The sequence below is a fragment of the Bombus vosnesenskii genome, unplaced genomic scaffold (genome assembly GCF_011952255.1).
Source record: "Bombus vosnesenskii isolate JDL3184/JDL3185 unplaced genomic scaffold, Bvos_JDL3184-5_v1.1 scf7180000013273, whole genome shotgun sequence".
NCBI classification, from domain to species: domain Eukaryota; kingdom Metazoa; phylum Arthropoda; class Insecta; order Hymenoptera; family Apidae; genus Bombus; species Bombus vosnesenskii.
Genome location: NW_022882931.1, coordinates 1,577,161 through 1,604,388, shown reverse-complemented (window position 1 = coordinate 1,604,388; position 27,228 = coordinate 1,577,161). Strand labels below are relative to the sequence as shown.

General features: G+C 41.3%; 2 protein-coding genes across 8 annotated transcripts in view; one reads left to right on the top strand and one right to left on the bottom strand.

Moving 5' to 3' along the window:
• LOC117231776 (troponin T, skeletal muscle-like) overlaps window positions 1–18,685 on the bottom strand; it is a 52,084-nt gene extending 33,399 nt beyond the window's left edge. The window contains exons 1-4 of the mRNA XM_033490516.1: window positions 18,495–18,685; window positions 18,323–18,416; window positions 17,928–18,079; window positions 17,203–17,416 (exon numbers count right to left, since the gene is read on the bottom strand). Of these exons, the coding sequence (XP_033346407.1) occupies window positions 17,203–17,416; window positions 17,928–18,079; window positions 18,323–18,416; window positions 18,495–18,499 (465 nt within the window). The 5' untranslated portion in view covers window positions 18,500–18,685. The remainder of the gene's footprint in view (window positions 1–17,202; window positions 17,417–17,927; window positions 18,080–18,322; window positions 18,417–18,494) is intronic.
• LOC117231774 (RING finger protein nhl-1) overlaps window positions 1–27,228 on the top strand; it is a 56,860-nt gene that overhangs the window by 12,754 nt on the left and 16,878 nt on the right. For 6 of the 7 annotated variants that reach the window (XR_004493017.1, XR_004493018.1, XM_033490507.1 and 3 more), the window contains exons 3-6: window positions 14,912–15,093; window positions 15,980–16,213; window positions 20,105–20,454; window positions 23,623–23,898. Coding sequence is in view for 4 of the 7 variants with exons in the window: in XM_033490507.1 (XP_033346398.1) it covers window positions 14,914–15,093; window positions 15,980–16,213; window positions 20,105–20,454; window positions 23,623–23,898 (1,040 nt within the window). In the remaining 3 variants the exon portion in view is untranslated. Of the gene's footprint in view, window positions 1–11,215; window positions 11,363–14,911; window positions 15,094–15,979; window positions 16,214–20,104; window positions 20,455–23,622; window positions 23,899–27,228 lie in introns of those variants that run through there. The other variant, XR_004493019.1, reaches the window with a different exon arrangement.

Here is a 27,228-nt window from a genome sequence, read left to right as displayed (position 1 = left end):
ATTCCTCCCCGTTCGTCTCTTATTTTCCACGAGAATGGCAAAGAAACCATTCACGCCAGACGAAGATCCGGTCTCACCCATTTCTGACGCATCACTGTTTTATTCATCGCCAGTTATTCTTTGAATCTCGTGCCACATCCCCTCGGTCGCTGCGAGAATTTTCATTAAAATGCTCCGGAATAATAGATCGCCGTTTCGTAGCAACTCAAACGCTTCGCTTATCGCCACTCTTCCCTGGAATCGGCGACTACCCGCTATTATTTCTACGGGCCACTCTTTCCTCGGATTTACCCTTTGAACGTGGCGTGCGCCAAAGGCGCCAAATTCGCCGTTAACGTGCCGACGAAATTCTATTCCGCTGCTCTTCATCCACCTGTGTTCAACAGCTCGTCGAAACTTTTCGTGAAATTAATCGCGGACAAAGCTCTGTCTTATCGTAAAATCCTGCGAAACCCAGTCGGCTGTGAGCTGCAAACGGCATCTCGTTTCACGATCGCGGTATATATCGGCAATTTCTGTGGGCTTTCGAGGCACGCATTATTACCCCGCGTTAGTTGGATCCCCTCACGTCGCGTCGCGTCGACGGAGAGAAGGCAAGGAAGCACGTTCTCCAGTAATATATCGCTCGACTACAAATGTATATTAATGCGCCGGCACAACATTTGAATAGAAGAACCGGCGAAGAACGTGCGAGATATAAATTAAAATAAATAGTGCGTGAACAACTAGCGGAGGAAACGCGCTAAATTATTCAATCCGTATTCCGCCACGAGCTAACGACTTTTTCAACGCGACGTTTCCGTAAAAAATAACGACGAGGAAAAACCAGATATTCATCCTGCACGATAGCTTCATAACGCATTCGGATGATATTCGACGTCCGGTATAAAGATAAAAAGAGAAGGTTGATTAATTGGAGTCTGTTGCAACGAGCAGCGAACGAGAAACAGACTGCTCGTCTGAATCATCTTATGGAAACGATAATATCAAACAACCCTGTTACGTAGCTTGCTTATGCGTTATGCAAATCTGTCGAGAATAGTCTGAACGGTGGTTCTTGCATAAGCAATTACGAAAATCATGCGGCTATGCAACCTTCTCACGGAGGGAATAGCAAAGAGATAGATTGGCGAAGGGACTCGAAGAATGCATCCACTCGATATCGCCCTAACAAACGTTCGTAGCAAACCTGGCAACCGGTATTGCTACTAACATCAAAGGGTTGCACAAAGAGGCGAAACACGGGAACGTTATGATTGAAGAAATTGCTGCTCGCTCTTTAATCGTGTCTCGATCGAGAATCCTCGATCGAATCCTCAGTCGTATCGTAGATTGAAGAACCGTTGATTTATCTGAGGATGAAGAAAGGGCTAGCAAAGCGAATCGATGAAAACAAAAGGGTCAACGGCGTAGCATAGAAAACGGTGGCAAGCAACGTCTTTGTCGTTGGTTATTGTCCCCACTGCCAGCCGCCTTCTGTTCTTTTCTCATCGTCGACGGTAAAGAAAAGAAAAAAATTTCATTTTATTCGAGATCACCTCTAGCCTCGAGGTGGTCTCACGAATGAGGTGGCTCCGTCCAATTAAGTTCAAACCCTGTCCCGCAATTTCGTTGGAATAAAACGCGGGAACTTCTTACGATATTGTGTTCCTGATCTACGCCGCCGCGTTAATTAAGATTAACAATGCGAAGCACGATGATTATCTCTTTGTTGACTCGGCATAGTTCTGATTCTGGCAGTGCTGTATTGTCGACCACCAACCTACGACCCACTTCTACCCGGCTCTGAATAAAGACCGGCCGTATAATGGCATCGAATTAATTGAAAAACTCCATGGTAATGTGCGCCCCAGTCAAATATAAATCGACGATCAACGCGTATCTCGGCTGGAAACGTTCCACGCCCGATGGAACTTGCAACGGACACCGAAACTCGACAGACGGTGACTAAAAAATTAAGATCAACCGGTACAATCGATGTTTCCAGCTTTATCCATCCTTAACCTCTGATTTCCTTCTCCGATCCTCTCGGTAAAATATTTACAAAGCGCGTAATTAAGGGACCAACGATGGAAGAGAAATATTAGAATTGCAAAGAAGGAGATCAGAGCCTGGAGAAACTCGAGCGTCTCTGTGCCACAGCGTTTCCGCCCGATTATGATGAAGAACGGTTCGATTAATCGGCTGCGTTCAGGAGCCCGGTCGTCGTGGCTTTTTCTAAGAAATTAATTAACTATCCGTCGTATAATTCAATTAAAAAGCCATTTAAAAGTTCCGCGAGAAGGACATGGATTGCAGGTTGAAAAAAATTTTTAATCGACTTCTCGACAGTCCGCGACGTTAATTAAATCCCGTGCTCGCGGTATTCCTGCAGAAGTTACAAGTATTTAGATACTTGGTATCAAACTTGCGATCAAATGGTCTGCCAAATTTAAACCGAAGCGAATAAACACGCTTCAAGTCACTTAACTCGAATCTCTCTACAGAAGATCGACTTTCGTCCAACTTTAATCGTTAATCTTTCGTTTATAAGCAACAAATATTAACTATCTGTTTCATTAATATCCACTATCTTCATGCTATTGTCTGAAGTAATATCACGTGCCAAAATTAAATCGAAGAGTTTCGCTCGAAGTATATCGTTTAGATATCTGCAATAGTTTGCAAACGTCCGAATACTTCAAGATGTTAACGTATACATCGTGTAACCGACGATAAATCAACGTTCCTGGCAGCCTTTCGCCTTCTGAATATCGACTCGTCGATCGATATATAGATTCTTAAGGAGAGGGTAGTTTTATGGAGTTTTATCACCAAGCTGTTTAACGTTGTTTCGTGGACCAGTCTTACGCAGCTGCCAAGTACAAAGGGTGGCTTATAGATTATACAGCTGGCAGGAGGGTCTATACAGAGCGCATATTACTTCGGAATATCGTTCCGCAACTTTCGTCCCCCATTGTCTGAGATTTCAAGTTCGAACTCGTGATCATTTTCACGGAAATTATACGCGGAAGTTATAAGATCCCATTGTTGGAAACTCATCGACATCGGGCGCGTCGAACAACGTCAATATTGGAACGTCTTCTCGTAATTAAACATTGGACGATGGTACGAATTCTATTCAGCGAATATGCAGGAAAAATGGAGGGACGAGAAGAAGGTGGAAGAGAACCGTTCTATCGCCTAACGAACTCCTATCGATTTAACATTCGTTCGAACGTCGATCGTAACTTACTGACTGTCCAGCTACCTGGATAGTTTATCCAATTTTTTCGTTATTATATGGAGTCACGCGAACAAAGTCACACCGTTGCTATTTTTTCGTATAATAATATTGGTAGAAGTTATGGTTTTTCAAATTCGTTGAAACGTATCGCGACAGAGAATAACGTAAAAAGCCGATTAATTACGAAATTAAATGAACGTTACTTTTTAACAGCAAAATACGCGTCTAAATTTACTTCACTTGCCACGCTATGATTTTCAACCCGCCATATTTCAAAATCATTGATATCCGTAAGGTGTGCCCTGTTCTACGCCATCGTATCGATACTTTCTCCGGCGATAAGAAATAGACAGACAATAAGAACAAAGAATACAGTGTTCTCGGCTTCGAGGAACGCATAAATTGTTCGATTTAAAGGTCGTTTCGCCGGGGAAACTTAGATAAATCAGACTGGTTGAATCGGAAGCACCGATGATGAAATATTACAGAAATCCAGACGCGAATTCTAATTATTCGAATTACGAGCTACCTCCTAACGAAGTCCGCCCACATTCGGGCCCGTTGTCTTGGTCGACGTGAAATTATCTTCGTCCAAGTGCAAACAAGCTGTATCGTCCGATAGAACCGTACGACTTTTGCTCCTATTTGCTGGCTCTGGAGAAAGAGACGAACAAACATCGTTGAACCGTTGCCAACGGAAGAACGTAGCTCTAACGCGATAAACAATGCGGCCAAAGAAGCCTTAAATCTCCTCCGTTTTGTTATTGCGACACGATCTTCGCGGTCAGAAGCGGTGCTCGCAAATCTACAACCCACGTGCACACGGCTGCGTCGTTGTAAACGCGATAGTGGTTTTTTACACGAACGTGGTTGCGGTGCCGACGATGTGCAACACGCGTGCAAGCACGATTTTCGCAGATTCGCCAAAGAATAGAGGAAAATGGGTAGGAGAAGGAGGAAAGGGAGGACAGAGGGTAGGCGAAGGGATGCAAAAAGAAACGGCGTTAGAATTTTTATATTAACGCCGTGATTTTTGCCACGCTGACGCGCAAAACGCTATGACGTGCTTTAAAATATTGCTCGACCTCTGTTATCAACCAGTCACGTAAAAAAGAAAAAAAGGGAAAAAATATATATATAACGGAGAAAGAAACGACGTGGAAAAAACGAGAGCTAGTGACTCTTATTGTAGCAACATCGAGGCCACACATTGCCACGGGATGAAGCTGAAAAAATTGCCCGACCGACACGTAAATCAACGCCGCTGCTGCTTTTCGACCATTGTTTCGCCGCGGACGCTTTTGTCAAATTTCAGTTTTTTATCGCGCGAATAACTTCGCGAGAATGTTGGAAATATTTCGAAATTATTCATACTATAGGCGACGGCTGGTATAATAAATAATGGACAGGGCAAAATATTCTATAAGGGTCATATATTCCGTGCGAGATTAAGCCAGAGATTTTTAGATCCACTGTCTTCACATGATAGCGAGTAAACACACAGAATTAAGTTACGCTCCGCTGATCTTGTTACTCGATCCTCCGACAGTTTTCTTCGTGGGTATCGCTCTCGCTCCGTTCTTTCTCAATAATTTCATTAGAAAACACGCTGCGCTTGCACACGTCGCAACCGCTAAATCACCTTCCTGGACGACAACGGGAGCAAAAGCAGCATCCGGAACAAGCATCCTTCTTCATAAACTACTCGACATATCCCTTGACAAACGTCGTTAGACTATAGTAACAGAACAACGAAAGCATAACACAGAGCTTATCCTAATAAGGTAGATATTTAGACAAATATCCGATCAAGTGGAAGAGAAATTTGTAAACGAAGACCGTGTGAAATCGTACGAAAATTATTCTTAAATACGATATCCACGTTTCGATTTTTCATTATCAGAATTTTTCACCAAATTGAATGACCAAGCGATAGAAAGGGAAATCATTTGAGAATAATTTGAGAATAAGTCGTTCGCGTCTCTACGTTTCATATCCAGAATTCCTGGTCGATTCGTGCGAAAAGGAATTACCTGAAATTGTTTGAAAATTTGCGAGGTAAAGTTGTGAAGTAAACCGACTAAATTTAGACTCTTCATATCCAGAATTCTTCGTGGATTCGCGTGAAGGGAAATTATTTGAAATTGTTCGAAAATTGTTACGAAGTAAACCGATTAAATTACGACTCGCTATTTCCAGAATTTTCCACCAAATCGGCCGACTCCTATAATGAAACAGTGGCAGAAATGAGAACGATAAGAGCGTGTTCTCATTGGGACAGCGCGATGTTCTCAAATAATACGTTTTTCTGTACGATTGTTGCACAATGATAATGCGGCGCGCCGTGGGCAATTCGCCGTGGACGGATAGCGTCCAGTTTTCCCAAAGGTAAAAGGACTTCCTGCTCTTGAATGTCACGGAAAAGCTTTCTGATTCGTCGCAAAGCTGAATGGATTCGCGTGACTAAAGAAAAACAAACATCACCTAACTGGTGTTTATCTTGCTTCGGCAAAGAGACGACGCATTTATCCGTTTTCTAAACTAGCTTTTTTTATCGATCAACCGTCACGATAAAATTTCAATGTGGAATTTGACTGAAAAAATATTTTCTCCAGAGGAGAATTGGAAATCTATGAGACGCGCCTCCGAGATACGTGTATAGACTCTTGCCCTTAGGGTGAAAAAGGTAAACGTCATTATTTGAACGAAATATCTCATAAAAGGTAGCAATTGTGGAAACGAAATGGCTCGGGCGAAACTTTACAACGCAATTACGAGGCTCGGCTGTGCCATGCGAATATGAACACGCAGTTCGTGACTATCGCTCTGCCGTGTCCTCGAGCATGGTTGTTCGCAATTTTAGACACTCGGGACGTGCCTCACCGCGCTAATTCTGTGGCCGTAAAAGAAGTTGCACCGTACTTTTTAGCACGTTATCCCTCGTAACGGTATAACTTTAACGGCAGATTAGGCGAACAAAGTGAAGGAGAACGGAATCACGAAACGACTGTTTAAGACGACGTATGAAATTAGAAGAGACTACTCGAAAGGAATAAAACGTGAGCTGGCAGAACTCTAATCCTCCGAGCGAAAGCTTCGAGTTACGGTCGACCTACCGTCCAGCATTGAAAATTCAGACGCAACTGGTACATAGAAGCAGATGGGGAGAAGCTAAAATTTTATGAAATTTAAAGAAATTCACGTACTATGATCAACTATCGATCGACCTAGAATATATTAATCAGCTGCGCTCTTTGATTTTTCACGATCCAATTTTATGCACAGAGATCATCCCAAACATTTTTCTTTGTTGAAACGACACTGAGATTTAGACAACGAAAAAATTGAATCTTGTAAACTAAGCAGACATTCGACAATCTACTGTATGTAAAAACGAAATATTTAACGTTACTAAATTTTCCCATAAGGTGAACGGAAACAATGTTTTTTCTTGGTGTTTCACAAATTCAGCCGATAATTGATGAAAGTCACGCGCGTAGCAAGCCATTCGTCACGTGTCAACGCGTTATCGACAGAATCATGTAGGAAAGAAAGAAAGACAAAACGGGGATCAGGAAAGTTTAGGGTGACTACGAAACAGCGACCGGAACGACAAAGGGAAGGGGAGAAAAAAGTAGCGGGAAAACTAAGGAGAGCCGCGAGAATACACTGGGGAAAACATGAACAAAAAGGAGAAGTGAGGGCTAAAGCTAGTGGCGAAGGTACTTTCAGTCGGTCGACTGACAGTGGAAAAATTCATATAGATTTATCCTGGCTAGGGACTACATTGGGGCCGAGCATTTGTCAATTAGAAAAGCTAGAAAGGGTAACAAAATACGAGACGTGCAGAGAATTTTTTTTTTCCTCGGCCAAGGGAAATCGATAGAGAGAAGCTGGTTAAAACAGACGGTGGGCGAACAATGGTTCGTCGATACTGATAAATAGACATAGTTTTGTTACGTTAAATAGACTGGCTGAAGCGGGTGGTGCGGCCACTGTTTCGATTCCTCGGCGTTTCAATGGCTTTCCACTGCCGACGTTTCGCACGCTGCGAGGAATATTTAACAATCGATAATGGATGTGTGTTATCACGACGACGAAAACGGACACTGTCTCACTGTATTTGATTCGCCCTCGTTTTGCTGAATTTGCCTGATAATTATATCTTGGCATCGTACGAGGATGGTAACAACACGCGACTACGCATAATGAGAAAGAAACGCAGTATCAACGGCAATTTATCGACGAGTTCGGTTGAGGGAACATGTTTGGTACAAACTGAAGCAAACAACCGGCAACACGAATCGACGTTTTTTTCTTTTTTTTAGTACGACAGGAAATACGTTACACAGGAATAACACCCGCCAGTCGGATTTGTAAACGTATCGTGATACGATTAAATATAACCGTGACACCGATAAAAGGATACAATGAATTTAATACCGCGATAACCTTTTTATGCTCGATAATACATCTATCATTGCAATGTCGCGCGATAAACGCCGTCATAGACGTTCCATAAATTTTTCACTGGACCAAATGAAATTCCGACCGCGTTATGAGCAATTTTCATTTAACGATCGTGTTCATTTGCGAACACGGTGATCGTGGATACGAATTTGTTTCACCGAAACGATCAAACTCACTTATGTTTCTTTCCTTCGGTACTCCATTCTTCTTGCGAGTAACGATTATCCGTTATTTCTAAGGCTATGGGGAATAAAAGTTCGTGATATATTCTTAGAGTAAGAGTTTCACGAAGCGAAACAAGTAGAATCGAACGTTCCATTATACTTGAGTAGCGAATGAAAGAAAGATTGTTCGCGATCGTTGTATATCTCTGCGATAGGATAAGTAAAAGGAGATTTGCATGGGATGGAATTCCATCTATGAGAGTATTTAAGGCATTTTTAACTCTTCAAAGACGGAAATTGTAAAATAGAAAAGCAATCATAAAATTGAAAAGAAACGTTTCTTACTATGAAGATAATGGTTGTTCGCGTTTATACAGCGTGCCGAGACCACAATGAATTTAATTAGACAAACTCTCGGAGCATCCTTTTTCTCGTTCGTGATCTCATTCATCGTAACAAGAGTGCCACCACTAGGTAAGAAAATTCCCAGTTATCGACCTCGTACAATCTCCGACCGAGTTTTGCCGACTTAAAACAGCCACCTGGTAAATTCCCGTGTAGAAAGCTGTCTTGCCGACTAGAGAAAAGCACAGGTCGATAAGAAAAGCAGCATACTGCCGGAGCTATTCTGAGAGCTCTGCCTGAGAATACGCAGCGCTGGAGAATCGAGAACGTGCCTAACGTGGCTAACTTTAGCATGGATTTTCGTGCCGATGCTAGACGCTAATAGGAGCATAGAATCGCGATCAGCAACCCGTTCTCGCTAATGTCACTATTTCTGGACGACAACTTTTTCTGTTCTAGTCAAAACTTCGTAACAACTATCCTAACGGTAAATTTCGTTCCACGTTTGACAAACAACGTTATTCAACGAGGATGGAATCGTGCAGATTTTTTAACGTAAATTGTAAGACTATGCCAAGAGATTTTCGAAATAGACGTCGGATATTTATGCAAACTCGTGTTATAAATGCACAAAGTTGGAAAAGTTGCTCTTTCTCTGTTGCTTTGGAAAAAGAATTATCAACGTCTTCGACGAATGTTTGATTCTCTCCTTAGTTACGCCAGACTGATTAGGTTTAATGATGACAAACGAAAGAGGATCAGTAAAGTTAAGTTATAATAAGAAAAGGAAATGAAAGTTATGACAGCGTTGCAATATCGTTCTGCTACTTGAATCAATTGGGTAGCGGTATTAAAATGGTTTTTCCAGTTGATCGTACAAACGGATGGAAAACGAGAGTCCGTTAGGAAGGCAATTCAGTAAAATTTTCCTGGCGCAACTGTATCCGATCATCTGGATTAGCCTTTAATATTGGCCTCGGTGCTTGGCCTGCAGCCAGATTGAATATAATTGATATCGATTCACGGCTGACGTCGTGCATGCCGTTGCATCGTTTTAACTTTAATCGCAATGAACGGGTTAACTTATAATTTCTAATCAGCGTTAAACTAGTTTCGTCGCTCTTCGTCTTCTATACTTTAGAAACGAATACGACTGTTTCCAAATCCGCTGGCAACTCTGATATCCATCATATACATATTATACAATTCTTCGATGGTAAACGTCCAAATATTTTCACGAGCCATTAAATACGAAAGGCGTCATTGACAATCACGATGATATAGAAAGTACGATTCAACGAAATAGATTTCGCGAGAATGTTCCAAAAATTGTACAACGTAGAAAATATTAATTCAATTATTTTCGATGTGAATTCGTCATCTAAATTTATCGAAACGTGTTAACGCGTTAATAAATAAGTCATAGATCACGAGGCGACGAATATGCGTTTCCACACACATACATACACGGACGCTCGCGCGCAGATATATCGAATTCCTTCTAAATCGGGAACGATATAATTAAAGACGCGGAAAAATAACAATAACCAGACTGATGGTCCACTTTCACCGTTGCCTATTGATTTTCGATGCGGGTCGTGACGGGAAATTGAATAGGAATTTCCATCGATCTACAGCGAAACGACAAAATGCATATTAATGCTGGCGTTAAACAGAAGGCTTTATTAAATGGCGCTCGTTACGCCCGTCTCGTCAATCCGCAGCTACAAAATGGACAATTGCAAATTAGAAATCAAATCCGGTATTGTCGCGGGTAATCTAGAGTGAACGACATTCAACAAGGGAATTCTGGTCTACCGTTGACAACGGCTACTATCGGCCAATTTAATAACAACTGATGAACCAAAGTGAAACCATTCCTTTCCAACGTATAGGAAACGTTCCGTTGCCATCGAAACTTTACTGGATCGTTAAAATTTCACGTTTCGTTTAATATTAAAATTTTCACGTTGATGTTTCCGACACGAGGATAAAAAGATAGATACTTTGAAAAATTACGAATTCAGAGTTTACGTTAAATTTACACCGATGGATTAACACGTACGATACGATCGAAACTTTGCTACGTATATTTAAGATTCTTCGCTTTATTTCAAATCGAGATGTTCGATGCGAAGATGAAAAGAAATATCTCTTCTAAAACGACGATTCGAAAGACGCGTTAGATTTACGTCAAGACAATGTAACAGCGACGATATCGCCGAAACGCTATACTACATTCTTCAGATCCCACACTAACTCGAAACACCGAGCTTTTAAGAATAAAGATGAAAAGGCAGATATTTTCTAAACCAACGATTCCAAAAGACACGTTATATTTACATCAAGGTCTCTTTTGTCTCTTCTCGCTCGATCGTTCACGCAACCAAGTATTCTCCCTCTACTCTCTGTCTCACGATCGAAACCAAATTTTCGTCTCTCTCTCTGTCTCGAGTGGCCAGTCTCGTTCAGAAGAGAAAAGCTTGTGTAGCACGCGCGAGTCCATCGACGAAACACGCACGCGTGCGTGAATTCTCAAAGTCCCGGTGTGTTTCTTGCGTGGATCTCTCGTCGAAAACATACCGCCGGAAATCGAAGGTCTCCGTCTAAGTATAGCACCCGCTTCGCTAGCGTAAGTCTGGCCACTGACGTCGAAAAGTGTCAGTATACCCTGGACCAACCGATTCCAGCAACGCGCTGATCCCTGTGTGTCTCAGTATCTCGTGAAAACCGACAGTGCAACTATATAAGTTTCGTTTTACCAAGTTCTCGTCTTTTCGAGGATCACGCGATTCTTCTGCACAGCAACGAAAACACTGGAAGCGTTCATGAATGGATCGATAAGAACGTCATTGGCAGTGTGTCGCGTGTGAATACAGCATTTTGTGCACGTTTTTAAACTTCCTTCGTTCCAAGGAGAAAAGTCTCCGGCAAAGTTTCTTCCACGAGCAACGAAGTTTCGTCGATAACAGTTGCCCGTTTTTTTTTCTTCCTCTTCTTTCTTACCACCGTTCTCTTTCTTATCCCTTTATTTTCCCTGCTTTTTTCTTCCTCCTTGTTTTTCGCTCGAAGGAAAGAAACGGACTCGGATTTGTTTTATGCCGACGCTTTGAAGTTCCGTAGAAAGAGGGAGAGAGTTGAACGTATAATTCTCTGGGTACGTATGCAAACTCCGCGAATATGAAATAAACCGAATTCTCTGCCCTGCTGGTAGATGTTCTCTGTCTTTGCTTGTTACAAAGAGACGCTTCCGATGCGATACGACTCGCTCCGCTAGAACGACGATAATTTTCAGAAAATTTGACGCGCGGTTTCGTTGAATGCAGATCGGAATCCAGGACGACTAACGAGACAGAGCAAATTCAATGTTCCTGAGCGCAAATACTTTTCTAACGTAGGATAGCGCGCTCTCGACGTCTTCCTTACAATCGTTTCGCATCGTCATTGTTATCGCTTCGCCGCACTGCTCGCTAATTTATAGTTTACAACGCTGCTACATTTAATTAGGCATTCCTTCGCTTCGATCGACGAATATTCTCTAGAATTTCGAAGGAATCTCGTACAGTCTCGCTTGACAAATATATATATATATAGTAGAGTTGAAGGAATCGTGAAAATAAATGAATAGAAATATCGCGTTTCACGCGCTGCATGCGCCGCGCCAAACAAACCAGGTATTTAAATATCAAGTAAACGAGAATTTGGATCGTGTGGGCTGTTCAAAATACGCCCACAATATTCGGTGGAAATTTCAAGCAGACAAAGGAAGAAGCTGAATCAGCGACACGATTCGACCGCACTTGGCGCGAAAATATAATAATAACGCGCCACGTGCATTTGTGCGCGTCTTTTGACGCGTCATCAACGGTTAATCGAAAGAACTTGCTGGACTTTGCGCTTCTTACATTCTAAAAAAGAATTTTCCTGACCTTCCGAGTATACGCTACACCTCGTACAATTCTCCTTGTTGGCGAGAACTTTTCATCCTCCAACATGCATACGTAAATCCATTCATTCTTTGTCTCGTTCTCGGAACGTTTCTATTTTCCACCGAATTTTCCCGTGAGCAAGAGCAGCTCGGTCCTTGCGCTTTGTTGCCTGCTGAACAAACACGATCGCCAAAAATACCATACACTTTGGATCTCAAGCAACCGAAGAAACAAATTTACGGAAACAACGAGGTCGAACGGAACTCGGTCGAAGAGAACTCGGTCGGACGACAGGTCTGACTATGCAGAGGACAGATCTACTGAAATAATCTCTTATCCGTGTCGGCGAGCGCAAGAAGATAATCGTGCAAAGGAGGCGAACATCGTGACAAGACTGGTGTCAAAATAAACGCAGATCCACGGAAGCCGGTTAAGTCAGCAGCTAGCTTCCGGCTAGGTGTCAGGATTAACATTCTGCTTGCCGCTGGCCCCCGCCATCCAGAAAGTTGCTAATACAATAGCATCTAGCCGCCTGTTGCACCCTAGAATTCGCTTTAAGATCAACAAGTGGTTCGTCTAAGAGTAACAATGCTTTCTAATGTGGCCGCTTGTTTCCAGTGCGGTGACTTCTGCGAGAAGCTGATTGGTCGTTGGCGCGGCCTTCGACGTCGCCTCTACGTATTCCGAATGTTGCGAAAGCCAAAATGAATTTGGCTCCGATCGTCGGCTGCGTGCGTGTCTGAGAGAACTACTTTGAAATAATCCCTGATACTCCGCTGTGGCTGTACGCGCGTGTAGCCGGATTTTAAATTTAACCCACCCGCGTTTCATCGATGTCGTTCGGGAGTCGATTGGAAGACGAGCCAGAATCTACCGAGGAAATTATCGCCAGCTTTCACAGCCACGATCGCTTCGAAATAAAATTCCATATAATAACGATTCGCGTTATCATCGCTAATTACTTTTCATCACTTTTACGACGAGAGTGTCGATAAAATACAGCTTGGATTACTTTTGTCGCAAGATTCAATAACTACGGCTACTTGAAAAGTAAAAAGGTACAAACCATAGGTAAGTAGACCGTAGGTATTTATGTACATTCATATTTACATGAGAACAGGTGGAAACATGGAACCTAGGTAGGAGAGTTTATTTTGTCAAACATTATAATGAAACTACTTCATTTTGAATATTTTTTACATTTCTTAATATTGCGTATATTCTGTATATATTTCGTATCTCGATACCACGTAAATGCATGAAAATCCACAGTCTAGAAACGAATAAAGATTATTTTATATATTTACAAATGGATACGCGCTCCTAGTTAAAACTCGATTTTGTAAAACTCGATTATCGGGAGATAACCATAGAAGAAATCACATACGAAAAACGGCGATAGATGACAACTGTTTGATCTCGACCTTTGAGTGATTCTAAACGAGGATAACGGAGAACGATATTAGAACGTCGCGACGAATGTCACGAATGAGAATAGACGGATATTAATAAGCTGATGATATTGAAAAATCTGTAGGCCAGGCGTTATTTTACTTGGCTCGAGACACGATTGCATCTGATCAACGTTGAAAGCGAATGAAAACGTGGTGGCAATCTAAAGTTTCATACGTTGTACCAATCAAAGTGGAGTACTTTCGATGATTTGGTGGCTACTTTCGAAACTGTGCCGCGATCACCGCCATAAATCGAGCGGTGAATTTTGAACCGGACCGATGAACGAGAATACGAAACGGTCGCTGCCAAGCCACTCGGCTAATTACAAGACCGAGTCGTCGTTCAGGCCAATTTGCAGCGCACGAAGTTCACAGGGACACCCTCTCGGTTTACCCATCTCTCGGGCAACAACTTCTCGTCGATGATACACCGGGTCTCGAAATAGAAGAGCAATGACTCCTCGAAAAGAACTTGACATTGTCTTGTTGGCCACCGGTGCGTCGGTGTGTCACGCAGAATTAAGGAAAGCGCGTTCGTTAAAAGAGATTAAAAGAAAGAGGATTAAGGAAAGAGAGATAGAGAGAGGGAATTAGGATTTTCCTCGTAATCCGACTATTCGTTGAATCGCGAAAGGAAAATATTCCTTGGAGAACATAACGTTTCTTAGCAAACAGACAGGATAAATAACGACTTGGCACAATAGAAATCTCGAATTGCAACAGACTACGAATTACACGTTCGAACTATTTATTAGTTGTGACGACGATCACTTTGTATTTCAGGGAGTGGCGTAAGATTTGCGAATGTTTTACCGGAAATTGGTTAAACCTGTGACGCGGCCCGACTAAAAACATTTTCTTTTAATATAACGAGATCTCCCTTGTTTCACCGAGTTACAAACGCTACGTCTTTTGTATATATTTAACAAATTGGCTACCGGAGTGACGCTTTAAGATTAATTTCAACTTGATTCTACTAATCTGATCAAAAAAATATTTCCTACAAAAGTCGATCTCCACGTAGCTGGGGATAAATTGCAAAAATGCAAAATATCTAGGAAACTTTTTATTCGGTAAAAGATCAAGGTAACCGTGATACTTTAAATTATACGTAATTCTTTTTATTGAAGTTGGCATCGAAACGAATTCAACGTTTCTCGAATAACTTGTTAAATCGTTTAAATAATCATCTATTATTAAAATGCAAAATTAAAGAAACAAAATATAATCTTCAATAAACGTTTTGATAAAATTCCCTGCGACAGCCAAACGGATTTGAATAAAAAGCAGAAGAAATAACAAGTGTTTTCTCGTATTTCGCAGGCATGGAGCAGTTCGAGCAACTGCTAACGTGCGCGATATGTCTGGACCGGTACAGGAACCCGAAGCTTTTGCCATGCCAGCACAGCTTCTGCATGGAACCGTGCATGGATGGCCTCGTTGACTACGTGCGTCGACAAGTGAAATGTCCAGAATGTCGAGCGGAACATCGTATACCGTACCAGGTGAGCGATCAATTCTCCAAAGATTTAACAAACAAAGTTAAAACTACGCGCCAATGTTGAGACTATTAACTTTCGAGACTTTCCTGCTCCTTAAAAAGTTATTACTTCTTTAACCACGTTTTCGCGACCGACGTTGTCGACAGACCGCGGCTTCTATAGTTCTAGCGCAAGTTCGCGAGAACAAAAGCAATTATAAGAGGTTACATCTTGGTCTCCTGCTCGTCCTAAACTCGAGAAAGCGAGAGAAAAACGGATATCGATTTCGCGAATTAGGATTCGTTTGCTTCGTTCTCTGAAACGGGCGGTTTGACGTCAGCAGTGAATCAAAAAGGAAACACAGAAGTAAGCTGGTCGGGACAAAGCAAGACTTTCGCGAAACACAGATGTACACGCGCAAAATTAAATATACCAGCGTACGAGGTTTTTGCTTTAACAATGTATAATGTGTGGCCTCATCTTTATTCAACGAAGCCACCGCGACGGCGTATCCCTCGCAAAATTGGATAAAGTTTCGCGTTTCATCTAACGCGTCTCGCCAACCATTTGTCTCAGTTTCTTCCCACCCTAAAGGTGGTAACCGACCGTTCGGCGTCAAACGTAACACAATTGTCCTTAATTAAAAGCGACGATGCGAGCGAACACGAACGACAAACGGGAATAAATGGGAACAGGAGAGAAAAAGAAGAGAAAAAAAGAAGGGCAGAACGAAGGAATCCGGTCTAGAAACAGTTCTCGTATGAAATTCAATTTCAGGTAAAAGCCGTACTCCGAGATCAAAGTTATCCTTCTGTTTGGAATTTCTTTCGTTTCATTTCGAAGGAGAATCATGGTTATTCCATTAAGGGAGACCGCAGCGCGGTTTTAACTTGTCTCGTATTGTCGCCAGGGTGTACAGGCCTTCCCGACCAACGTGACCCTGCAAAGATTCTTGGAATTGCACATCGAGATCACTGGGGAGCTACCAGACCCGACCAGCGGTCAAACAATGGAACGTTGCGGCGTTTGTTCGGAGAAGAGCTACTGCTCCCTCTGCGTCCACTGTGAGAAAAAGTGCTGCCCTGAATGCAAGGACGCTCACATGGACATCCTCAGGCGTGAAATCACGCGCATCAATTCCCAGGTAAGCCGTAAGGGCCACGTGCTCACGTGGAAATTCTTTTAAGAATACGTCGCGCTACCACGGACCTTTCGCCGTAAAAAGAATCGCGTTACTTGCCTGTTTACTCCGTGGAAATCTATTTTTGGCCAAGATATTAACCTTACGGAGGACTGACGAGCAGACTGCCTCTACTTGGGTGCAAAAAAAAAAAGATCTCGTCGTAGAAACATCGACTCGCTAAGGCGAGAAAAACGATTTCACGCTCGGACACCATCCATCCCTTTATCTTCGCCCTTCGATTTCTACTAATTTGCTGATTCCGCTTCCCTGGCGATTAAAAACTCCCGGACATCAATGGAGATCGGAATGCAATAATCTGTTTGATGTTGATGAAGATTCAAAATAGATCGTACAGAGTAGATTCGCGATCGATTTCTGCTTCTCTTTCCTTCGCCTTTAGCCATTGTTTCCTTATCTTTGTCCTTCTATCTATTCTTGCCTCCTTTTATCCTTTCCCTCGTTCTCTTCTTCCTCCTTTCTCTTAATATTTTATCTCTCCCACTCACCTCGTCCTTCCTTACGTTCCCCACGTTCCCCTGTTTCTGTCGTTTCTTCCCTTCCTGCCCTATTTTCCTTTCTCTCTCTTTTCACATTCTATTCACATTCACAGCCGAAATTCGGAAATTCAGGATCACCCCAGCCGATCAAACATCCACTCGGCATACGCGACTCGATTTTACCTAGTCGTTGGAAAAACGTGCCGAGTCATACGTTTTTCACCGCGTGACTTTCAGTCGCTTTTATATCGGTTAACGACGCGCACTGATTTCACCGGCGATTCCCATTTCCATCTGTTTCCTCTCCCATCTCAGCGAATTCGCAAAATTCCGTACGATAAATTGTTAGAAAAAGAATAGAGAGAGAGGGGCAACGAATGGAATTTGTAAGTTACAACAGCTAAGTGAAATCATCATAATTATACGTATGAAATGGACGCGTTAACAACGTACCTGAGTGGGTGGTAACACGTTTTCCACGAATTCGCCGGCAACATTGCCCGGGGGATAATAAATGCAAACGAAGTAAAATTTGCCGCTGTCATCGTTGGCCAATCCGAGACCTATCGATTCCGTATTCTTCCAAATTAGTTGAGTGAAATGACGCACAGATTGCAAATCTTTTACATCGCACACACCATATTTGAAATAGTTACCCTCTGCGTACCTAAGGACCAATTAAAAATCCACTCGATTACTCGCTATTTCTTTCAAATGTGAATTCAATTGCCATAACGAATGTACGTTAATAGAAATTCAAGAAAATTAAACCTCGCGAAATTTTCGGCTCGAATGTAAAATTTCTATTTAACGTGCATAAACGTTCGTTAAATTATATTTTGAAAAATGATACGAAATTTTAATGGAATTTTTAGTTCAAGTTGTATTTTACATTTAAATTTAATCTATTAACTGGGTTGTCCCTTAAAAAACTCTAAAATCACGGAATTAAAAGTTATACATATTTATGATCTCTGGGAAATATGTATTTCTGCTAAATATCTTATTCAGATTGTTTTCGAATCTCGCTAATATAATCATGAGCCTCGTTTTAAGAACTTTTCTATAATACACGTAAAATATCCGCAAAAAGTTTCTAGAAATGTTCGAACATCTTCGCGATACTCCGTAAACTGATTGAATTATATAAGTTAAAATAGCAACTTTAAAATACCAACCACATTTCCAGCGGATCTTTCGGTTTAATCTCATAAGGGAAGTCCCTCCAGAAACTTCGGTATATGTTTTCGCCATAATCAGGATCCGATCTATACTCGAGAACGTCTTTTTTCGCTATTGTGTCCGCCCATTCCTGCGCCCGCTCGTTCAACTTGAAAAGCATTTTCATTTCGTAAACGTAAAATCTCGCTGCAATGCCTTAAATTCTATTCTTGCCGTCTTAAATCTCAACGTCATGGAAATTGACTAAGGATCGCGATGTTATCGCGTTAATAAAAATGTACAGCGGCAGTTCTTTGAGAAACGGCCGCGTTCAATATTTCATAGAACCTTGTAAACGAGCGCGCCGCGTGAAGAATATTTCCGGATGAAATAAGAGCAGATCCTTGTATACCTTATCATCGATTTCTAATGGAGAGGAACCGTGATTGGCGCGATATTCATTATGCAGCGTCAGGAAATCTGCCACGAAATTCAACGGGAAATTCCTGAAACAGAAAAAAAAAAACTAGGTTACTCCCTGTCCACGAGACACGACGTAACAAGCGTTTCAATCCGTTGCTTACTCCATTTTTAATTTAAACGCTTTCAATAGTCGGAGACATGTTGATTGATGTTTGCAAGCGGATATTTGAAAATATGGCAGGTGTGCTTGAAGGCATATCTTGTAGGTTTCAAGGATTTTTAGAAAGAATTACACGGCTACATGTTTCAAATCGACGATGACTTAGGTTATACGAGTCATGATGGATGAACAATCGCGAAGCAAATTCTCGCGCTCGTACATATTCGTTCGTAAATATCGGGGCGAATTTTAAATACAAACAACAATGTTCGAAACAAGAATAAACTGATTTCACTATTTTCAAGATTACGATTACGAGGTTATTTGATGTCTCGGATCAGATAACGATTTTTAAAGATTTTGATGATAATTTTTGATGTTCCAGTAACCTTTCGTGTTTACTTAATTCCCCATAAATATTCTATCAACCGGAGTGTGCGTTCATGACACAACAAATTTAAACATTAAACATTGTTCGCGTAACAATAGTCGTTTCGACGAGGAGCACCGAAATCCTCCCCGACTTCTCGAACAACCCAGTGAAATTGCGGTTTCGGCGTGATTATGTCGAGTGAGGTGGTTTTGAAATTTTAGATAGACCCGGAAATATTGAAATGGAGTTGCGTACCAAGCAACTAGATTCGATCGGGATGAATACCGCGAATTCAGGTCAACATAACCGCGTACGTACAAATACGTGCTATGTATGTGCAATGCAAAAATAACCGGCCGGTATATTTACCCGCTCCTAATGTATTCAAAACAAACGCACTCTCCTCTGCGATGCGAATTCAGCGTCTAAGGGGAACGTGAGACAGAACGCACCCCATGTGACGGTCAGTGGAAAATCACGACAGTGAGAAATGGAGATGATTTCCATTGGACATCTTCGCCATAGAGTTAGCTTCTCAAAAATCACCATATATATAATATATATGTATCATAATATAATATTTCAAATATTCCAAATATACGAATATCTCGATATTTCGTGATAAAGAGACGCAAGTTTCAAAATATTTCAAAATCGAGTCAAAAAGGAATAATTTTTCAAAGAAGCTAAACGTATGTGTATAATATCTCCAGCGTTTAATAACGCAAATATCATAAATATTGAAATCTATAATGCTAGAAATATTTTACCTGTTCGTTACGAGCGTCGATCGTACTCGATACACGCATCCGCACGACCGAGCGACGACTAAAATCAACAATACGCTACGCAATCGCTGTGACTCGAGGCTATCAATACGCTACGCGACGGTTGAACTTCGTATCGAGAAGGTTACCATTCCAAATATTTCAAACACTTTAATTACCCAAATCTACGGCGTGTCGAATATATAATATTCCAACTAATATAAAGTTCCAATTAATATACATAGTATTCCAAATATCTTAAATAGTCGGATCTATAATATTGGAAATAATATAATATCCACTAAATAATATAAGCACGAATACTCGCATTTTAAACACAGCTCCATCGTAAGCAGGGCTTTTCAAATATCCGAAAATCTCTGGAGAAGGAAATAATTTCTAGAAATTGAGAGCGCAAGATTTTGTCTTTTTCCGACGATTCCATCGATTCGATAAAAATTCTGTTTACAGATACGCAGGGGGCTGCACAGGTTGCAGGACGCGCTGGCTTTGGTAGAGAAAAACACATTGGGACTACAAACAAACTGTGCCTCGGTCGCGGAAGAGGTGGACGAGATTTATCGGAGGCTGAGCAAGGCTTTGAAAGACCGCACGGAACATCTGCGTAACGAGGTCGATCGATACCTGGGCACAGAGCTCAGAGGCTTGATTCAGCTCAAAGAGAATCTGGAATTGGAAATCGCGAATATCCAGAGCAACTGCGATTTGGCGGAGGCTCACATCAATGAAAACGTGCCATGGGACGATTCCGAACTCCTCGATACAAAAGAGCTTTTCCTGCGTACGGTGGAATTCATCAGGTTCGTCTCATCGCCTTTAATCTAATTTCCTTTCTTCTCTTTTTCTTCCTCTTTTGCCACAGACCTCTCTCGAGATCCATACAATTAGAAAATATCGTAGAATCAGCCACTAGTTTCCTTCCTGCTAATATCGATCTTCATATTTTCTTGCGGAAATTTCGATTCCTTTGGCCTCCTCCCTAAACCGAAGATATTTAATCTCTCGTATTTCCTTAACGAGCCACCCTTGAACCAGATGGAAGCCCTTATGGCTTGTACTACGAAAAGGAAATTCCTCGCAATGTCTGTTTAGTTGTAAAAGCATGCGCCGGATTTATGGAACACGTAGTACGCCTCACGGAAATTCAGATTAAAATTCGTTGAATCAAAGAAGCAGAGTTTCCTTTAAGGGTACTCGCAACCAACGGGACTGGAATGCAATATAATTAAGTACAGAGAACTAACGAAACACGAATTTAGTTCGAATCGCGTCACGGTTGCGTTTTAATTGTATTTCATCGGTGTACAAGTGACACGAGGGAAGTGACATTAAAGGGAATCGAACGACGGGAGTATTTTGGATTTTACAGGACCAGAATCTTTGGAATTCGTTTCCTATCGTTTATAAGCGTCGTTAGAATCTAGAAACGACCTGGATCCCATGAAAATTCATTGTGGACTCTGCGGAGAATAACGATCCCCTTGAAATATAAAGTACCTTAAATTTGATCCACGAAAAGGCAATCTGCTAGACGCGTATTTCGTTTTTCGTGCTTTATCGAGCGTCAAGTTTATCGTCAAACCAGGCCACGATCCCTTAAATTACGACTACCACGTTTTTCGTTTTCTTCCATCGCGAAAAGTTCGCGCTGTATCATTTCGCTCAACGTTCAATTAAGAAGCAACAAATTTTACGCCGAGCCGTGCGTTTTGTAGATAACCGGTACGTTTGACGCACGATGCCTGCAGCCACGTACACGCGTTCCTCTGCCATAAATTTTCACGAAATAAAACCCATGGTTACATACGCGGTCCGTGAAACATAATTCAGACAATGAAATGATAAATCATCCTTTTTTTCTTTTTATCTGCGTTCCCACCTCTTAATTTTTCTTCATTCAGTGTTTAATCTGCAGCGCGCGTGTTTGACATTTTCACGCGATATACGGCAATTTTTTAACTCGCCAGCTGCGAGATCGTGAATGGCCAAGTATTTATTAGTTTGCCGGTGGATGTAGCGAGTAGAGGAAGCTAACGTAGAGAATATGAAGTGAAATGCAACGTAGAAAGTAGCTGAACTCTTTGAAGACTCTATACATTAAAAATAACCTTTTAACGTTTCACTGCGTAACAAAATTCGTTCCATTTGAAGATTACAGGGGGAAATATGAAAATATCACGAGCAAAAGGATACACGTATTTCAATATGACGTAGTCAAAAAGAGGAACCATTTGCATTCGATTCAAACGTATTGTCGTCTAGCAGTAGATGACAAACGTGTCAAGTTTCGTGAAAAAAAGAAATAACGGCGCGCCTAATATCTAAAATATGAAATCGATATTTTCGACGTAAATATATTTCAAGAGAACTCGACAACAACATTTGGTAAAAAAGCGCGTTCGCGTACGAAGAACGAGAAATGTGATTCAGATATTTCCTTGCGTGATCCGCGTTTTTAACGTGTTCGTTTCTACAAGACAATTTACAAATTTACTGTAAACAATGAAATATCACGACACGGATCACCGATAGAACGTAATTAATCATCCAATTTAATCAGCTGGTTTCTTTCGAGAGTATTATTCTCCAAGGAGAATATTCCTGCACTAGTCAGACACCGCGGTCGAAAAATAATGAAAGTTGCGTTGCAATTTTATGGAAAGCACGTGGCACGTTTGTACGCCTCCTTTTTTTCCAAATTGCTTCTCCGATATTCCATGAAACTTTTTCCACGGCGAAACATGGACATGCACCTGAAACAAGATGCACAACGGCTCCAGATAACTTTTACACTCGATCTTCCGCGGCGCATAATGTAAATGGAACCTTTCATCTTCCGAACTTGTCGAAATTCTGCTTACCCTTCCACTTCGTACGCGACACGGCAGCATACTAACCACCTTTTAGTTTCAAACAGTGTTCCCTGTTTTCGCCCGTTGCGGTTATTATTCTCGCGGAGAAAAGATTACCGAATAGGAGGGACGAGAGACGCGCGTAAGAAACTCCGCGAAATATTTAAAAGCTCTCCTTGATACCGTGATAAGTATGAGCCGAACAAGGGCACAAACAAGAGATCAGCTTTTTCGTATAAAATGCAAAGGCTGGGAAAGTTCGAGACACTCTCAGAACTTTAACACTTTTCGTTAATTCTGTTAACTTCTCGGGTAACGAAATAGTTGAACAAACAAGTTTATTTATAGCGAAAAGATGGCGTAAATAATTACTTTCTAACTTAATAATTAATTTAACCGTGTTATAGTCTTCGGATTTCTCTGTTCCAATTTTATTCTTGCCTTTAATAATATAAGAAAAGAAGAAGCATAGAATTGAAAGGAGAAATCGTGCGCGTCGAGGGTAGTCTTCTCGTATTTTCCCGGAATATCGGAAATTTATTGAAAACGGAAAGTCAGAAAACGGATTGCGATGGAAAATACTTGGAATAAACGCAGCAGAATTAAACTAAATTCGTATTTCATTAATTTTCTAAATTTAACCACGACGCTACGATAAACCTATTTCGAAAGGAGTCTGATTTATCGTTTTAATTAAAACGTGTCAAGGGACGTAGAAAATATTTCAAAAACGCAAAGGAGTTAAGCTAAATTTATGTTTTATCATTTCTCCAAATTTAACCATATTATCAACTTCCTCGAAAGGGATAAGAGATTTGAAAATACAAAAGCCACTCCCTAAAACGTACTATGTCCCTGAGATATAAAAATCCTATTTGTCTTTCCCCAGGAACAAATATTCAACTTCCGCGAGAATTAACTAACCGTCTAACAAAAATTTGCTTGGCAGCGGATCGGTGCTCACGCCAAGTCGAAAAGAATTCCTGAAAGTTGCCCTCGTTAAACGAAACTTTTTACTAAATCCCGGGAACCTGTAGCTGACTCGTAATAATGTAACTCGGCAAGAAAGGCAAAAATTTCGTTACAGCCCGGACTAATTTACGATCCTGGTTGCAGGAACTTCGAGTACGAAGCCGGGGATTACAGTCGGCGAGTGCGTTTTGTAATGGCGCACGATCCGAACCAACTGGTCCTCCATGTAGCCGGTTACGGCGAACTGAATATCAAGCCAGAAACCGGAAGCGGAGGATTGCTGGGTAGCTCGAGCAGTCTAGCACCTCCCGGAGGATCACCGGGTCTCATGAGAAGCAAAAGCGACCATCGTCTGGCTTCGCAATACCGGCAGCAAGAGGAAGAGCGACTGGCGAGAAATCGATACGTGCCCGAATACGAGTAATTATCCCTTCTACTTTTTCCTCCAACGTTTATTTATCGTTCGTTCGTCTTTCCGTGGCAAAAAATTCGACTATCTGCTAACTAATAGGCCGGCCGTAAAACGGTTCACCTTCTTTGCATAATGGCGTTCGATTTTTCTAAATAGAGAACCATACACCGGCGAGAAAAGTGATGCTTTTTTCGCCGGCGTATCTCTTATCCTTATTCTTCTTTTTCCTGTCACGATGCTCGGATTAGAAAAAGAAAACATAGAAGAAATAAACCGAGGGAGATAGATAGAATTTGTGCGAATATTCTTAGAGATCAAGGGGAAATGTATTGCGCAGGTTATGGTTGCTTCGCGCGTTAGAATACGAGTCGGGTCTACTGTTTATAAAGTAGTTGGCGATACGTTTTGCAACCGAAGTGGTAACGTTTATCTCGTCAAGACAGAGGAAACTTGACTCGGGAATGCGTGGCAAATGATTTTACAACGATCTTCGAGTGTTTCGAAGGGAACAATGCGGCACACTGTGCAGCAAAGAAGTATCTTTGAATGGAGAAACTGTGTCTGCCAGTCCGACGAAAGGACGTATCTCTCCGAGAAAATGACGACGGCAAGAGAAAAAGAGACATTTCGTTGGTAACTAGCTGACCGGTAAAAACGTGTTTGACCGTGGACGCAGATTACTTTGGAGTATTGCCAAACGGCATCCGTGGTGGGCATACATTTTTCAGGATGTCCCACATATCTATTCTAGCAAATGTTATAAATACACGAGGCTCCACTGGCTGTATCTTTTTCCTGGCGTGGGCCGGGCAACAACTTCCTCGAAGCCGAAATAGGCATGGTCGAGTTTAATTACCGGTCGTTTCGTGTAATACGCACACCGGCCGGTCTAATAACCCACCTAGTCAAGATGTAAATAAAAAGTCCTCTTGATATATAGAAACTCGCGAAGGTGAGTAGGAGACTTTTACGAGTACATTATTTGTGTTATACGCAGCATTTTGAAATTTTGTTAGCACCGCGACGGTATCTGACAGTTGGGATCACGTCGGTGAAGTTGGAAATAAATTTGAAAATGTATATAGAAGTTACAAGATATTTAGCGCAAGACTATAATTCGCCAACATGAGAAAAATATGTTAACAGTCCAGTTATCCACCGTAGTGATAAGACTCGATATTCAGCGGGATCATCTCTGACTAATTTTTTAATAAACATACAATTGCAGTGGACATCTTGTAACTTTCACAGGTATTCAAATCGGTTTCAAACTTTGTCGATATAATCACGACAGTCGTGTCTGACTACAGTCAGTGACAATTAAATATCAAAATGTTTTTTATAATATGTAGTATATGCGACTGTTGGGATCACGTCGGTGAAGTTGGAAATAAATTTGAAAATGTATATAGAAGTTACAAGATATTTAGCGCAAGACTATAATTCGCCAACATGAGAAAAATATTTTAACAGTCCAGTTATCTATCATAGTAATGAGTCTCGATATTCAGCGAGACAATCCCTGTCTAATTTTTGTATAAACATACATTTGTAGTGAACATCTTGTAACTTTCACACGTATTCAAATCAGTTTCAAACTTTGTCGATATAATCACGACAGTCGTGTCTGACTACAGTCAGTGACAATTAAATATCAAAATGTTTTATATAACATGTAGTATATGTACGTAAAAGTTTTCTATGCTAAATGTGCAAATAACAATTAATTAACGGAAACGTGCAACCTACGAACGCTATAGCGTACCGTGTCCTCGATACGGCTGCAAGAAACTGCAATTAACGACGTTCTCGTTGCATGTCTATTGTCGCTAATTCGGTAGTTTTCTGACTGATAATCGAGGGTAGTTATATGAAGCTGTAGCATGCAAATTCGTCAGCCTGGTTCGTGCACCGAAATTTATTACAGCGACTAGTCGGCATTTATTTGTTTTACCAGCTAGCTCGGAGAACGACTGAATTTTACTCGCGCTCGAAGGGACTTTACGCAGTCTACAAGCATCGACGATTTAAAGTTGCAATTTCAATACAGAGACTTGAATAATAGTAGTTGAATATTTGATATTCGATGTTGTATTTCACAGTAGCGTGAGAGTAACTGGAAATTACTTTTATCGGTTGTCAACGTTCCCATCAAGGCAAAATTGTACAAACGTTTCGAGAAAACGCGTTTCCAACTGACAATAGACATATCAGTTGCTCGCGGAACAGAAATATTTCATATTAGGGTCCTCTTACACGATAATTTACCAACTAATGATACGATGAATCGACAAAAGTTACGAATTATTGGCCATAAACTGTTCTTTTCTAATTTTAGAATTTTACATCGAACAGAATAACGAACGGTAATTTGTGAAATTGTAAAAACAATTTTATCATCGTATAACTTCATTTGTTTTATCACCAGGCTCGTTATTTACAACTTGCGATTTGTAACTTGTGAAACTCTATTAATAACATCAATTCGATTACGCGAGAGAGCTCCGAAACGAACGAATCTATTTAAATAAACGTTGAATAAAATTTGCTAAAGTCGAATTTCAAGTTCGATATTGTTTAATTTCCCGTCCAGAAGCCTTCATAAATAGAAATTAATATCTCGCGTTTCGAACGTGCAAGAGATTGCGCCAGATGAACAAGGCGCAGCACATTTGAACGAGATCAATTATCAACACCGTACACGATCGTTCTCCTTGCTGATCTTCTCTCATTATACGAAGCCATCCCTGTGTCTGCGAAGCGATAATTAAGCAACACTTGGATAAACCCGATGAATCTATTACTGTGCACTGCCTTGAAAAGCAGATAACCCAGTTCCAGAAAATCGCGAGCAAGGAAATGTAGCGTTTTCATCCGTGCCTCGAATTCCATTCGAAGAAATTAATCGTTAAAAGTGAATATCGTTGTCCCTGCAACTAGTGAAACGAAAGATGAATTATAGCGGAAAGAGGAACAGAGTCGCGTTAAATTTTAATCTCATCCTCCTGTTTTTACGTCCATCCTTGTGCTTCTTTTTTTTTCGCCGCTTCGATTTCGATGGGATCGTTAAAGCGTGCACTTACAAAATTGCTATTCGTTAGTTGTGCGACGTATCTGCGACACGTGTCACTCGAAATTGCTAGGACAGACGATGGCCGATCACAATGCAGAGACGCTTTATTGTCAGATGATCTTAGTTCGATTAGAGTGGACGTTCCAGCGGAATTGTTCATGACAGGCCGAATAGTATTGGGATATCTCCATCTTCTTCCATCGTCTTGTCCCTAATTCGTGGAATTCATTTCAAACATTGGAAATCAAATTTTCAATATCGTCCA